The sequence below is a fragment of the Piliocolobus tephrosceles genome, chromosome 10 (assembly GCF_002776525.5).
Source record: "Piliocolobus tephrosceles isolate RC106 chromosome 10, ASM277652v3, whole genome shotgun sequence".
NCBI classification, from domain to species: Eukaryota; Metazoa; Chordata; class Mammalia; order Primates; family Cercopithecidae; genus Piliocolobus; species Piliocolobus tephrosceles.
This window is the reverse complement of record NC_045443.1, coordinates 94,052,772-94,068,387: the sequence shown is the minus strand read 5'-3', so window position 1 is coordinate 94,068,387 and position 15,616 is coordinate 94,052,772. Positions and strand designations below refer to the sequence as shown.

General features: G+C 36.7%; 1 protein-coding gene across 2 annotated transcripts in view; it reads right to left on the bottom strand.

Annotated features, from left to right (window-relative positions):
- The window catches only part of CFAP54 (cilia and flagella associated protein 54), a 389,915-nt gene that overhangs the window by 277,185 nt on the left and 97,114 nt on the right, over positions 1–15,616 (bottom strand). For both annotated transcript variants that reach the window (XM_031936253.1, XM_023206706.3), the window contains exons 23-26: positions 14,234–14,370; positions 10,897–11,044; positions 9,023–9,178; positions 4,691–4,813 (exon numbers count right to left, since the gene is read on the bottom strand). In XM_031936253.1, coding sequence (XP_031792113.1) covers positions 4,691–4,813; positions 9,023–9,178; positions 10,897–11,044; positions 14,234–14,370 — 564 coding nt within the window. The remainder of the gene's footprint in view (positions 1–4,690; positions 4,814–9,022; positions 9,179–10,896; positions 11,045–14,233; positions 14,371–15,616) is intronic.

The following is a 15,616-nucleotide window of genomic DNA, read 5'->3' as shown; positions in this document are numbered from 1 at the left end:
TGCTAGAGCTTGGCGGGCAGAAGAGCATCAGCCATTGCTGAAGCTTGAGTAGGTGGTTCTATGCTCACAGTGTAAACAAAGTGGCAGGGAAGCCTGAACTGGGAGGAGCCTGCCGCAGCTCAGCAAGACCTACTGCCTCCCTAGATTCCACCTCTGGGGGCAGGACATAGCAGAACAAAAGGCAGCAGACAGCTTCAGCAGACTTAAATATCCCTGCCTGACAGCTCTGAAGAGAGCAGTGGGTCTCCCAGCACGACGATTGAGCTCCGATAATGGACAAACTGCCTCCTCAAGTGGGTCCCTGACCCCCATGTAACCTGACTGGGAGACACTTCCTGCCAGTAGGGTCCAACAGACACCTCATAGAGGCAGGTGCCCCTCTGGAACAAAGCTTCCAGGGGAAGGATCAGGCAGCAATATTTGCTGTTCTGCAGCCTCTGCTGGTGATACCCAGGCAAACAGGGTCCAGAGTGGACCTCCATCAAACTCCAACAGAACTGCAGCTGAGGGGCCTGTTAGAAGGAAAACTAACAAATAGAAAGGAATAGCATCAACATCAACAAAAAGGACGTCCACACCAAAACCCCATTTGTAGGTCACCAACATCAAAGAGCAAAGTTAGATAAAACCACGATGGGGAGAAAACAGAGCAGAAGTGCAAAAAATTCCAAAAAACGGAATGCCTCTTCTCCAAAGGAACACAACTCCTCGCCAGCAAGGGAACAAAACTGGACAGAGAATGAGTTTGATGAGTTGACAGAAGTCGGCCTCAGAAGGTCAGTAATAACAAACTTCTCCAAGCTAAAGGAGCAGGTTCTAACCCCCACATGGAAGCTAAAAACCTTGAAAAAAGGTTAGACAAATAGCTAACTAGAATAAACAGTATAGAGAAGACCTTAAATAACCTGACAGAACTGAAAACCACAGTACAAGAACTTCGTGAAGCATAAACAAGCTTCAATAGTCAATTCAATCAAGTGGAAGAAAGGATATCAGTGATTGAAAATCAAAGTAATGAAATAAAGCAAGAAGACAAGATTAAAGAAAAAAGAATGAAAAGAAATGAACAAATCCCCTGAGAAATATGGGACTACGTGAAAAGACCAAATCTACATTTGGTTGGCATACCTGAAAGTGACGGGGAGAATGGAACCAAGTTAGAAAATACTCTTCAGGATATTATCCAGGATAACTTCCCCAACCTAGGAAGGGAAGCCAACATTCAAATTCAGGAAATACAGAGAGAGACCACCACAAAGACACTCCTCAAGAAGAGCAACCCCAAGACACATAATTGTCAGATTCACCAACGTTGAAACAAAGGAAAAAATGTTAAGAGCAGCCAGAAAGAAAGGTTGGGTTACTAACAAAAGGAAGCCCATCAGACTAACAACGGATCTCTCGACAGAAACTCTATAAGTCAGAAGAGAGTGGGGGACAATATTCAACATTCTTAAAGAAAAGAATTTTCAACCCAGAATTTCATATCCAGCCAAACTAAGCTTCATAAGTGAAGGAGAAATAAAATCCTTTACAGACAAGCAAATGCTGAGAAATTTTGTCACCACTAGGCCTCCCTTACAAGAGCTCCTGAAGGAAGCACTAAACATGGAAAGGAACAACCGCTACCAGCCACTGCAAAAACATGCCAAATTGTAAAAACCATTGATGCTATGAAGAAAGTGCATCAAATAACGGGTGAAATAACCAGCTAGCATTATAATGACAGGATCAAATTCACACATAACAATATTAACCTTAAATGTAAATGGGCTAAGTGCCCCAATTAAAAGACACAGACTGGTAAATTGGATAAAGGGTCAAGAACCATTGGTGTGCTGTATTCAGGAGACCCATCTTACATGCAAAGACACACATAGTCTCAAAATAAAGGGATGGAGGAAGATCTACCAAGCAAATGGAAAGCAAAAAAAAAAACAAAACAAAACAAAACAAAACAAAAAACAGCAAGGGTTGCAATCCTTGTCTCTGATAAAACTGACTTTAAACCAACAAAGATCAAAAGAGACAAAGAAGGCCATTACATAATGGTAAAGGGATCAGTTCAACAAAATGAGCTAACTATCCTAAATATACATGCACCCAATACAGGAGCACCCAGATTCATAAAGCAAGTTCTTAGAGACGTACAAAGAGACTTAGACTCCCACACAATAATGATGGGAGATTGTAACGCCCAACTGTCAATATTAGACAGATCAATGAGAGAGAAAATTAACAAGAATATCAAGGACTTGAATTCATCTCTGGACCATGCAGATCTAATAGACATCTACAGAACTCTCCACCCCAAATCAAGAGAATATACATTTTCTCAGCACCACATCATACTTATTCTAAAACTGACCACATAATTGGAAGTAAAACACTCCTCAGCAAATGTAAAAGAACAGAAATCACAACAAACTGTCCTCAGACAACACTGCAATCAAATTAGAACTCAGGATTAAGAAACTCACTCAAAACTGCACAACTACATGGAAACAGTCACCTGCTCCCGAGTGACTGCTGGGTAAGTAACAAAATGAAGGCAGAAATAAATAAGTTCATTGAAAACAATGACAAAAAGGGCACAATGTACCAGAATCTCTGGGACACAGCTAAAGCCATGTTTAGAGGGAAATTTATAGTACTAAATGCCCACAGGAGAAAGCAGAAAACATCTAAAATTGATACCCTGACATCACAATCAAAAGAATTAGAGAAGCAGGAGAAAACAAATTAAAAAAACTAGAAAACAAGAAATAACTATATACCACTGCTCAATGAAATAAAAGAGGATACAAACAAATGGAAGAACATTCCATGCTCATGGATAGGAAGAATCAACATTGTGAAAATGGCCATACTGCCCAAGGTAATTTATAGATTCAATGCCATCCCCATCAAGCTACCAATGACTTTCTTCACAGAATTGGAAGAAGTTTTATTTGAAACCAAAAGAGAGCCCACATACCCAAGACAATCCTAAGCAAAAAGAACAAAGCTGGAGGCATCATGCTACCTGACTTCAAACTATACTACGAGGCTACAGTAACCAAAACAGCATGGTACTGGTACCAAAACAGATACATAGACCAATGGACTCAGAAATAACACCACACATCTACAACCATCTGATCTTTGACAAACCTGACAAAAATAAGCAATGGGGAAAGGATTCCCTATTTAATAAGTGGTTCTGGGAAAACTGGCTAGCCATATGCAGAAAGCTGAAACTGGATCCCTTCCTTACACCTTACACAAAAATTAACTCAAGATGGATTAAAGACTTAAATGTAAGACCTAAAACCACAAAACCCCTAGAAGAAAATCTGGCAATACCATTCTGGACACAGGCATGGGCAAATACTTCATGTCTAAAACACTAAAAGCAATGGCAACAAAAGCCAAAATAGACAAATGGGATCTAATTAAACTAAAGACCTTCTGCACAGCAAAAGAAACTATCATCAGAGTGAACATACAACATACAGAATGGGAGAAAATTTTTGCAATCTATCCATCTGACAAAGGGCTAATATCTAGAATCTACAAAGAACTTAAACAAATTTACAAGAAAAAAACAACCCCATCAAACAGTGGGCAAAGGATATGAACAGACACTTCTCAAAAGAAGACATTTATGCAGCCAACAGACATATGAAAAAATGCTCATCATCACTGGTCATCAAAGAAATGCAAATCAAAACCACAATGAGATACCACCTCACACCAGTTAGAATGACGATCATTAAAAAGTCAGGAAACAACAGATGCTGGAGAGGATGTGGAGAAATAGAATGCTTTTACACTGTTGATGGAAGTGTAAATTAGTTCAACCATTGTGGAAGACAGTGTGACAATTCCTCAAGGATATAGAACTAGAAATACCACTTGACCCAGCGATCCCAATACTGGGTATATACCCAAAGGATTAGAAATCATTTTACTATAAAGTCACATGCACATGTATGGTTATTGCAGCACTATTCACAATAGCAAAGACTTGGAACCAACCCAAATGTCCATCAATAATAGACTGGATAAAGAAAATGTGGCACATATACACCATGGAATACTATGCAGCTATAAAAAAAGATGAGTTCATGTCCTTTGCAGGGACATGTATGAAGCTGGAAACCATCATTCTCAGCAAAATATCACAAGGACAGAAAACCAAACACCACATGGTCTCACTCATAAGTGGGAATTGAACAATGAGAACACACTGACACAGGAAGGGGAACATCACACATTGGGGCCTCCTGGTGTGATGGGAGGGATAGCATTAGGAGAAATATCTAATGTAAATGACGAGTTGATGGGTGCAGCAAACCAACATGGCACATGTATACCTATGTAACAAACCTGCACATTGTGCACATGTATCCTGGAACTTAAAGTATAATAAAAAAAAATATATATATATATATATATACACACACACACACACACACACAAATGCTATTTCAGTAACATCAAGTTTTAGTTTGTGAACTAAAGTTTCATCAAAAAGGTCAACAACAGATTGCTATTCTATAATGTTTAACCTCTACATTTGCTTTTGATCTAAAAATGCTTTTGGGGTGCTATTTTTAAATGTGTTCTTATTGTGATTAAAAGTAGACTTTCCAAATCATCATTGCTCCTAAATTTTATAATACTAGATAAAGAATGAGATAAATACCTTTGTTATGTAGAAGATACAACAAGCTATCATGTGCTGTATACTTTCAAAGCTCGCAGTATGTTTCTTCGAGCAGACAATATTTGGTAGTCCTTGCAAAACCACTATACACTTTATTAGGATCTAAAAATTAGAATCACAATGATTTCTGTTTTAAAATGTCATCCTTACTCATTTCATTACAAAATGTTCCATTCAAATCATGCAACCTTTAAGACATAAAATTTTATTATTATCAATAATTATTGATAAATTGTTTATTAGGTATAAAGGAAAGTACACTGAGATAAAGTTGATACATTCAATTTTGGGATTAGTCCTTCACCTACAGCAACTGGAAAATTAGTGGAAAGAATAAAATAAAAACACAAATGACTATAAAACAAAGCATATTTTGATAAATATCTTAAAAGATATAGTCAGAATGTTGCATGTATTTGAGAAACTATCACATCCAGGTATAGAAGGACCTTGAAAAAGCAGATGGAAGATTATATGGCATATTAAATCTTACACAGTGATTCCAGGTACTTGAAATAATAGTTCCTTTAAAATTAAAACCAAACATTTATACCTCAGGAAATCAATTAATATTGGTGTTTACTTCCTATTCTCCTTGCTTCATATTATATGATCTTAAATTTGATCAAGAGCTAGACGAATAAGTTTAGCTTTTCAAAAGTAGCGCTGAGATTGCATCAATCTATGTCATCATTTAGATTAACCCAAAGGACAAATTAACATATGAATGTTAGTTCTTTGGGGGCACATTAATTGCTTCAAGCTCTCCTTCTAACAATACCGTTACTATTGTTACAGTACACTCATCTCTAAGACTTTTTAAATTCCTCCCCACCCTAATCACCCTCTCCCACACTACCATATCATATCCCTAAATCATGTGAACACCCTAGTAGTTTTGGAGTTTTCCCAAGGCTCATATAAATATAAATACATATATGTGTATAAAAATATAATGTACCTAGGATAGTTGCTGTTTTACAAAATGAGATTTGTATATACTTTTAGGAATTGTGTATTTTTTCCTTCAACCATGCCTTTGGTTGTGAACATTTCTCACAAGACATGGTTTTTGGACAACCATGTCTGGTGAGAAATGCTCTAAGTCTACAGGTATAGCTCTAATTCATTGTTTCCAATGGCTGCATAATATTATTTGGTGTGGATCAGGCATAATTTACTCAGCCTTTTCCAGGACTTCATGGTGCATATTTTCATGGTTGTACAATCTGGGAGTACTGTTACTTCTCTTTGTCACCAGCTTTTTTGCCGACACCAAGAATGTCACAGTAAATACCCTTTTACATGCTCAGTTGCCAACTATGATTAGCAATCAAGATGCCGGCTTTGAGATGATACCCAGTGAAGATGAGATACCATCCTCCACAACACAGTATACATTCTAAACCAATGACAGTATGTAGCACTGTGTCCCAGTAGGTTCCGCAGGTCCAGGAACCAAGAGGTGGAACTATGAGTGACATTATGTCAACTGGAGGTTTTATTCTATAGGATAAATTACTAACAGAAGAATTGCTGTGCCAGATAAATGTATTTTTAATTTTATTAAAATTTTATTCTATAGGATAAATTACTAACCGAGGGACTACCACATCAAGTATATTTGTTTTTAATGTTGTTTAAAATTAGATTTAATTTAATTTAAAATTACTTTACCAAAATTCAAATGCTTGTAACAATTCACATTCCCCCCACGTATGAATGAGAATGCAATTGTCCCACATCTTCACCAGCAAATCTTTTCAATCCTGGCAGTGATATTCCATTGTTAATTTAATGTGAATTTCTATGAATATTCAGAATTTGAGCATCTTTTCATATATTTCTCACTCACTTGAATTTGCTCTCCTGTGAACTGCTTATTCATATCCTGTGCCTATTTTTCTATTAGGTTATTGTCAGTTTGCAATACTTTTTGTTATACATGTATATATATTTGCCCTCTGTCACATTTGGAGATGCTTTTTTCCAAATCTATAAATGTTCTTCTATCTTTGTTATAGTCCTTTTTGTTACACATAGGTTCTTTGTTGCTGTTAGAAGTTCAATCTTGGTTAGAAATGTTTCCCCCCAAACCCTGGACTGCATATGTCATCTCCTGAGATATTTTTTTCCTAAAGTTTTTGCTTTATTTTACACTTAAGTCTTTGATAAATCTGGACATTTTGTATATGGTACAAATAGGAGTCAAACTCGATTTTCTCTCAGGTGAATATCCAGACATTCTACCATCATTTAGTAAAAATGTCCATCCTCTTTCCACTGAATGGGAATGGCAACTCTGTCACATATTACATTCTCATATATATTGAGGCCTATTTCTGGAAACTCCCTTCTGTTCTACTCATCTTTTCTAATTCCAAACAATACAATTCAATTAGAGACTTCTTTCCTAAGACTTCCCATAGCTATAATCCATTCTGTAGCCAAAGGTATCCTGAATCAGTGGGATTCTAGAAAGTAACAGTGGATACTGTAAACTCAGCCAATTGAGCGGCTGCTGTTCCCAATGTGGTATCTTTGCTAAGCTAACACACATTAAAAGGTATGCATTGATATAGCTAATGTTTTCTTTTCTATCCTAGTTCCCATTAACACTGGACAGATGAAAGTATGCATTTCAAGTCTTGTCCCAAGACAATGAACGTTCTTATAAATTCTGACACAATTTTATGTGAAAGGACATAAACTTTCTGGACATTCCTCAAAACAAAACATTGGGCCACTATATCAATGACATCATGTTGATCAGACTTAATGATCAAGAAATGTCAAGTACATTGAAGACCTTGATAAACACCTTCCAATGGGTAGAAATAGACCCAATGATGATTCAGAGGGCTGCCACATTAAATATCTGGGGGAGGCTGGGATACCCCCTCCAAAGTAGGTCTGACATCTGGCATCTCTCACCTTTAAAAAGAAAGACCATGCCAGGTCAGCACCTTTGGCTTTTGGAGGAACCATACTCCACACTTGAGAAAATTGCTCCATCTATTTACAACTGACCCAGAAGGCTGTCAACTTCGAGTCTAGATTTTGGACTCTGGAGGCAGATCTCCAGCAGCTGTGGCGAATGTAGGAGAAGGAGACACACTTATGCTCCGTAGAGTCCCTCCAAGGTGAATCTTTTTTAAGTTACTCAAGCTGTCTAGTTAGTCTTCTCAATCGAGTACTAAAAATTTTTGGACTTTGTATGAGTTCACTCACATCTTCTAGGTTGACAAAAATTGTCTCAGTGATGATGATCATGATGCTGACAATGACAGTGACAATGATAGCGATAACTTTCTGCAAGTCTCAGCAGCAAAATCTTACATCTCTCATTACTTCCCTGTAGTAAGCCGAATTCTAAGATGGCCCCCAGGATTCTTCCCCCTGGTGTACATGCCCTGTATGATTCCTTCCCCTTGAGTGTTAACGGGGCTCCTGAATGGAATGAGCTCATCAGTCTTGTGATATATTACCCTAGATAAGGCTCCTCACAGCATACTGGAGGAGACTCTCCTACAGCCTTGAAAAGGCAAAGTGCCATGATGTGGAAAGGTCATGCGGCACAGAATTAGTAGTTGGCCTTTAGGAGCTAAGGACCTCCTATGTAAAACCTCAAGGAAATGAATTCTCTCAATAACGGTGAACTCAGAAAAGGACCTCAAGCCTCAGAGGAAATCACAGCCCTGGCCAACACTTTGATTTCAACCTCATAAGACCCTAAACAGAAGACCCAGCTAACCTATATCCAACCTCTTAACCCACAGAAACTATGAGATCGTAAATGAGTGTCCTTTCAAGCCACTAAATCCATGGTGATGAGTTAAGAAACCTGAAAAACTCTACAATCCCTTCAGCCAGGTCTCAGCTGCCCTTTTTCCATAAATCCTAACTCCTCCATCACCAACACACCCGGCATTTTGTCTTGGGTCTTCCACCATATTTTTCCCCAGATGATGGATTTAACAACATCCCTTGAATAAATATTGTTGTTTCTGATACTACAAGAACATAAAAATTAAAATAACTTTAAAACTCTAGAAAGGTAAATTGCCAATATTTAAATACGGACAGGAACAAGGACGAATATTTTCAGAGAAACCCATTTTGTGTCCTTATCTATATTTGCCCAGACATAGAATTTATTAAAGTGTTTTTCAGTTAACTCCTAAAATTTCATAATACTGGTTCCTGACCTATTTGCCCTTTATAAGAGATACATGGCTTTTCTTTTCTAAAATGAATTGTTAAGTTGCTGTTATAAAGATTCCCTTCTCTTGGGGAGAGGAATACCCTTACCTGTACAACAGGTACCAAAACAATATTGTGATAGATTATGGGAGCAAGAAGGCCATAACACTGAGTCACAGCCTGAAGCGCATAGCTGCAATCATTTAGGAAGTTGCTAAGTTCCAATGCCACTAATACTCTCTCACATTCAATCAGTCTGGCAACCTGTAAAGAAACAGGCATTGTTAGTCAGATTCAACATAGGTGCTTAGCTTATGTGTCTCTAAAGAGAAGAAAGGGTAGAAAATGTGATCCTTCTGGCTAAAAATAACATGAGTTTTTGTATTTTAGAAAAATCTAAATTCAGAAACAACTCTAACTCTCCAATAATGCTACCTATAGATAGCACGATCTTAGAATTAAACTTCAGAATTTTTCATAAAACAATACAAGTACCATGAAAGAAGCCAGATTTTTTATCGATAAGCTAAAAAGTTGGCTATATTTTTATATTTAAAAAATCTAGTTTTCAAAAATATAAATTATAATAACAATTAAAATATATAAAATCTCTATAATATTGCCCCCTTTGATTAACAGGTTCTCATTTCCTTTTTTGATTTGAAAGAAAACGGTAAATTTTCAGTAAACCAAGCTAACCTCCTATTCTGCTTTTGCTAATTATACTTTTGCTACTTAAATTTAAATGAGTAAAATGTAACATTAAGGTTTTGAGAGTAAATGCCACTTAAAAAGAATAGTAATCCTTTCTTACTCCTCTTTTTCCTTTCCTGGGGAAAGATTTCATTTTATATATATATATATATATATATATACACACACACACACACATATATACACACACATACACACACACACACACACACACACACACATTCAAGATTATGTACAAAGAAACGGTCTGAGTGGTAACCAGAAATTTCCGTATAGTCAGTTTTTACTAAAATGGTAGTCTAGCATTCTGGAATTCATTGAAGTACTTGCAAATTGTCTTTGTTTTCAGACTGAATATGCTGAAAGAAGAAGCTGAAGGCAATTTAGTAGGAACAGGTTGATGATGGTTGTGAGTACTTGGGCTCTACAGGACAGTGAACTTGTCTTGGGCAAAGAATCATTTTTTTCACTTTTATATCCCCAGAAACTGGCATAGTCCCATGTAACAATGTCTTGGTTAATTAATTAATTAGTTAATGGATGGGTAGGAAATAGCAACTGTTAAAAACATAGACAGCTAAAGCCTCCATACCTAAAGAAGGAAAGAGAGAAAGAAAAGTGAACTTTGAGCAGGAATGAAAAAAAAATAATGTAGGATCATTATTAATGCAAGAGCATCATACAGTTGCAGATGCACATACAGCAATGTTCATAACTACACTGAGAATCTATCAATAGGAGATAGGTTACATTCCTGCCTCCATGAAGACAATATTATAATTGAAAAAAAAATGTGACAGATTGATACATACCAGCATGAAAATATGTGCAAGATATATTATAAAAGTGTTAAAAAGGCAAGTTGCAGAATAGCAAGTAGATCATAATCCCATTTTCCTAAATAATAATAACAGATTTGTCTAGGTATATGTTCTTAGAGAAATTATATGAAAGCAAAATTGTTATATTCTTAGAGGTAATAAGATTACAATGGGTTTCACTTTATATATTATATATTTTTGAATGTCTGAAATATATAGTATTTTTGTATACAGAGGGGAAAGAAATAAATTGAAAAGAAGAGAAAAAGCATGAACTCCGGTCTGTGAAACTTATATGAAATATCACATAAAGTCGCATAATCAGACAATGTCCTTTCAGTCCATTCACCAAACAAGCTACGCAATCACTCAAAAAACATGACCTTAAAACATCAAGAGAATAATACAGTGAATCTGACATGTTTTTAGTCACTTTAATTTACTTACTTGCTGAGATGGGAAAATCTCATTGCCTTTAATATTATCACAGAAAAGATTTTCTTCTTTAATTTTGATGTCACTGATTACAAAAATATTTCTAAGAAAAAGGTACAATAGGATTGAAGAAGTCTCTGCCAAAATATCTGAATGTAATCTGCAATATGAAGTAAATGGCAGGTACAAACATAAAATGATTTAGCAGGTCAACTTGTCTTTTTACATTGATTTGTTTTCAGTATCTACACAATGATCCCAAAAAAGCAACAAAAATATTTAGAATAGCTACTCTTGCACAGACAAGTTCACAACTAAGAAAATTAAACTACTGAAATATTATGTCACAGATACATAAAATTAATTAGTGGCAATTTTTTGGGGTTCTAATACATAAAGTTATTTTTTATCAAGATAACAAAATCACTATAGATTTTCAGAAGGTTGAGAAATAGGTCCAACGTTTCAATTAATGCATTTCCTGAAAATGAGGGTCATTTATAGCAAGCTCAGCCTTGGTTAAAAAGAGAATCTTAATAACTCTTAGATGATTTCTAATTATCTTTTCTAAATTGCAGTTGACAGAGCCAACCATTGGCAAAGCTGTGAAATATGCAAAGTCTTCCCTGTGTCCAGTATTCCACCCCTTGCCCTTAGCCTTCCTTGGTGACAAACCCTCCCTCTTAAGCTTTGGGCTTAACTACTCGCTATACCCCCATCCCTATAAAACAGGAAAGTGCTGATATCATTAATTCACACTGGAAGATAATCCCTTTCACCACCATGTTAAACTTTAAAATTATCTTTACCAGGAAGATTTTAGGTCTCCCACGATTGCGACTCATACTAAACTTGCTCTTTGACCTTGAGCACCTTGACACGGGCAATTAGTACAAGTTGTCACCCCCGGCTCCATTTCCTTCTCTACCTAGCTCGGACGCTGGTCAGTCTTTTCAATAATAATCTTTCTAGCAGGTTAGGTTCTGTCACCTCTTTATTTTGTGCAATAATCAATTTGCCTGACCTTGCATAGATGTCACTGTCCAATTTTTCTCTCTCTCTGACAACAATCACTTACTGATTTTGCTCACTCATTCTTTCTTTCATTCATGCTAGCAATTGCTGAATGCCTACTATGTACAAGACACTGTTCTAGACCCTCGGGTATAAAGATGAATCAAATGGGGTCTTTAGCACCAAGGAGCTGGGCTTCAATACAAATTCATGTTCAATTACATCAACTGAGTCATTACTGCATCTCAACAACACTTCCATTTATCCCTGATGTCTCCTTGTTCACATTCCCCACAAAAAAAAATATTTCTAAATCCTTTGTTCTTTCCACCCATAAGCTCTTATGTCCACCAGGCTCTACCACCATAGTGTTATCATCACCTACATTTTCTTCTTCAGTGTCTCCCTCTCTACTGGCTGCCTTCTCTCCACACTCCACAATTCTTTCCTTCAGCCTGCCTCCCCACTAAGCTTCTGCCTGCTCTCCTCCTCTTTACCACCATACTTCACATGAGTAGTCTTTGCTTGTTCGGATGTTTCATTTTCTTTTTTTCCTTAGCCAATTGCAAAATGGTTTCTGGCCTATCATGCTACAAAAGTGGCTCTCTGGAATTTACCAATGGCCTCCTAATTGCCAACTCTTCTTCATTTGTGCTCTACTCAACCCTCTCTGTGGCATTTTATTGAGCAGCTGCTCTGCCTGACCTGGTGCTGCTATTTAATATCGCTGGTCAGTCCCTCTTTGGTGATACTTTCACTTTCCTTAGCAATGCGCTTTCTTGGACTTTCATTTTCTGGACAGCTTCTTTTCAATATCTTTCCTTGGTTCCATCTTCTACTTCTGCTCCCTAAATATTAAGCAATGCCTAGGGTTCAATTCTGGCCTTCTGTCTTTTCTGTTAAACAGTCATTTCCTGGGAGATATCATGCATTTTCAAGACATTGATGATGAACTCAATGGACAATTTCTAAATCTATATCTCTAGCCTTGATGATCTCTTGAGTGTCAGCACTAGATAAATAAACCTGCCGGCATCTCATATTCACAAAGGCATCCTGCTGGAAAACCAAACTCAAAATATTCTCAATCAAATTAATTATCTTCCTCCAAGAACTTGTTCTACCTCTCATATCCCCTTAGTAAATGTCACAGACTTCCCAGTCAGTTAACACTAGAAATCCCAGTCACTTTTCACTTTCTCTCTTATCCCCACAAGTCACATAATATCTAAGTCCTGCCTCTTCCTCCTCTAAAATGCCTCTGAAATCCATCCCCCCATAGCACATAGCATCCTTGTACATAGAAAATGCTAAGTCTGCATTTGTTTAATTGAATGGAATTATCAATGCCTTGCCTGAATCAATATTTGCATATACAAGCTCATTATTTTTGATTGAGGAATGAAGGGTTTTGTCTCCTTATTTTAAAACTTCCAGGCATTAACAGCCAGGTGAGGGAGATTCTTGTTGCTTTTGAATTTGTTACCGAGACCGACTGAAATTACACTAAAGCTCATTTCTGACCCTGCTTCAAAACTTTGTTCTTTTAAGGAAAATGGCAGTAAAGACAAATGATAGTAATTCTATATGGCTTCTACTGGCCTATTTGCAGTTGCCAACGGTGTAATCCTGGGAGCCTCTTCTAGCAAAGGAAAAGCCTTCTTAAGCTAACAGTCAACCTGTCAGACCATAACCCTAACTCCAATTTGACCTTTCTCTGGTACAAAAGTTCCCAATGCATATTTGTGTTTTAGGATATAACTGATATTACTTTGGTTTGTAGTTGGTATTTTTATTTCATAACCTTCGACCTTAGGCCTCCAGTGTTTTTGCTGACTCTAGAAAGAAAGTTTCTCGGCCAGGCACGGTGGCTTATGCCTGTAATCTCAGCACTTTGGGAGGCTGAGGTGGGCAGATCACTTGAGGCCAGGAGTTCGAGACCAGCCTGGCCAACATGGCAAAACCCCATCTCTACTAAAAATACAAAAATCAGCAGGGCGTGATGGTGCACACCTGTAATCCCAGCTACTCGGGAGGCTGAGGCATAAGAATCTCCTCAGCCCAGGAGGAGGAGGTTGCAGTGAGCCAAGATCATGCCACTGCACTCCAGCCTGGGTGACAGAGTGAGTGAGTATTAAAAAAAAAAAAAAAGAAAGAAAGAAAGTTTCTAACAAGCACATGAGACCTTGCAATGTATACTTTTATTACAATAGTTATTAGAAATCATTTTATATGGACTATCTGAACATGATATAAAAAATAATTCTAGGCTTCACATCCAGCATCTATATTTTCAATAAGCAAATTAATATTTTAGAAGGATATTTCTAATTACCTTCTCTGTGTAATAGTAATTATATTGCTTAAACAAATAACAGATTGTTCATCCTGAAGTGGCGAAGCAACAAAATAATCCCAAACTGGCGAGAAAACTTTCTTAGCCAATTCATAGTTACCAACTTGATAGGCAACCTATAACAAAAAGCACATATTTATGTAATAGTTTTATTTGTGAATGAATGTTTTAAACAATAATTCTTAAAATATACAATATACGACAGCATTTTATAAGGTGTGATCACACACTCATTTCAGATACAATTATTCACATTTGCTGTTCTGTTCTATAGTACCATAGTCAGGTAATGGCTACTGGCAAGGGAGACAGACACATTTTTGAAAACTCTTTTATTTCTAAATTGCATGGAAATTTGAAACTCTGTAAGGATGTTTCAAATCTCATAAGCAAAACAAAGATCACATCTGAGCCAAATTAATTTCATTTCCATCTATCTCGGCAGTGCACTCCATTTATTACAGATACTGTTATAATGAACAATCTGTTCCAAGAGAAACAATCAGATTTCCCAAGCCCAATATATGAAAAATACTTTATTCTTTTCTGGTTCTGACTGACACTTTCAGAGCTTTGTGCAACAAAAAGTTCATGAGCTGAAAAGAGTACAGAATAAAACAGAGAAACTTCCCAAGAAGACAATATATGTTTTAAGTTTAACAAATTTAACATTGGACAAAATAAATAATTTTGTGAAGCCTACAAGCTCAAAAGAAAAAAACTGACTTACCTATTTTTTATGGTAGAATATATTTCTTTAAAGATGTTCCTAAAAAGCACTCCATTTAAATATGTAAATAACAATACAAAATCTCAGCAAATGAGTTCTACACTGCTTCAAATCCTTTATGGAAACAGCTAAGGTATAAAGTATAAATGCATTCATGGAATGAAGTAAGTGAATGACAAGTTACTAGAATATTCTCCACTCCAGGGAATAACTTAGAGTGCCAGAATTTTTCAAATCTGCCAATGAATACTCATGATCTCCAACCAGTAAGCTTTTATGAAGTTTCTAGTCTGTGTTAGGCACTGTAGAGATAGACTCTTCAAAGTTTAGATAGAGATGGTATCCGACTCTATGAAACTGGAATTAGGTTAAAGGCATAAAACCCATAACATCACAGAAAAACTACAAAGAATAACATAATAATTGCAGAGGCTTTAGAAAAGGAGATATGAAGACTTCAAGGAAAACGCAGGGCTTGAGTTGAACCCTAAGGCAGAGATAAGATTCTGATTGGCACAGTTAAAACAGAATCTGCAAAAGGTCCAGTAATGGAAATGACTCTAAAGTACATTTAGGAGAGACTGGAGAGGCAGGTCAGAGTTTGGAAAAAAAAAAAAAAAAAAAAAAAAAAA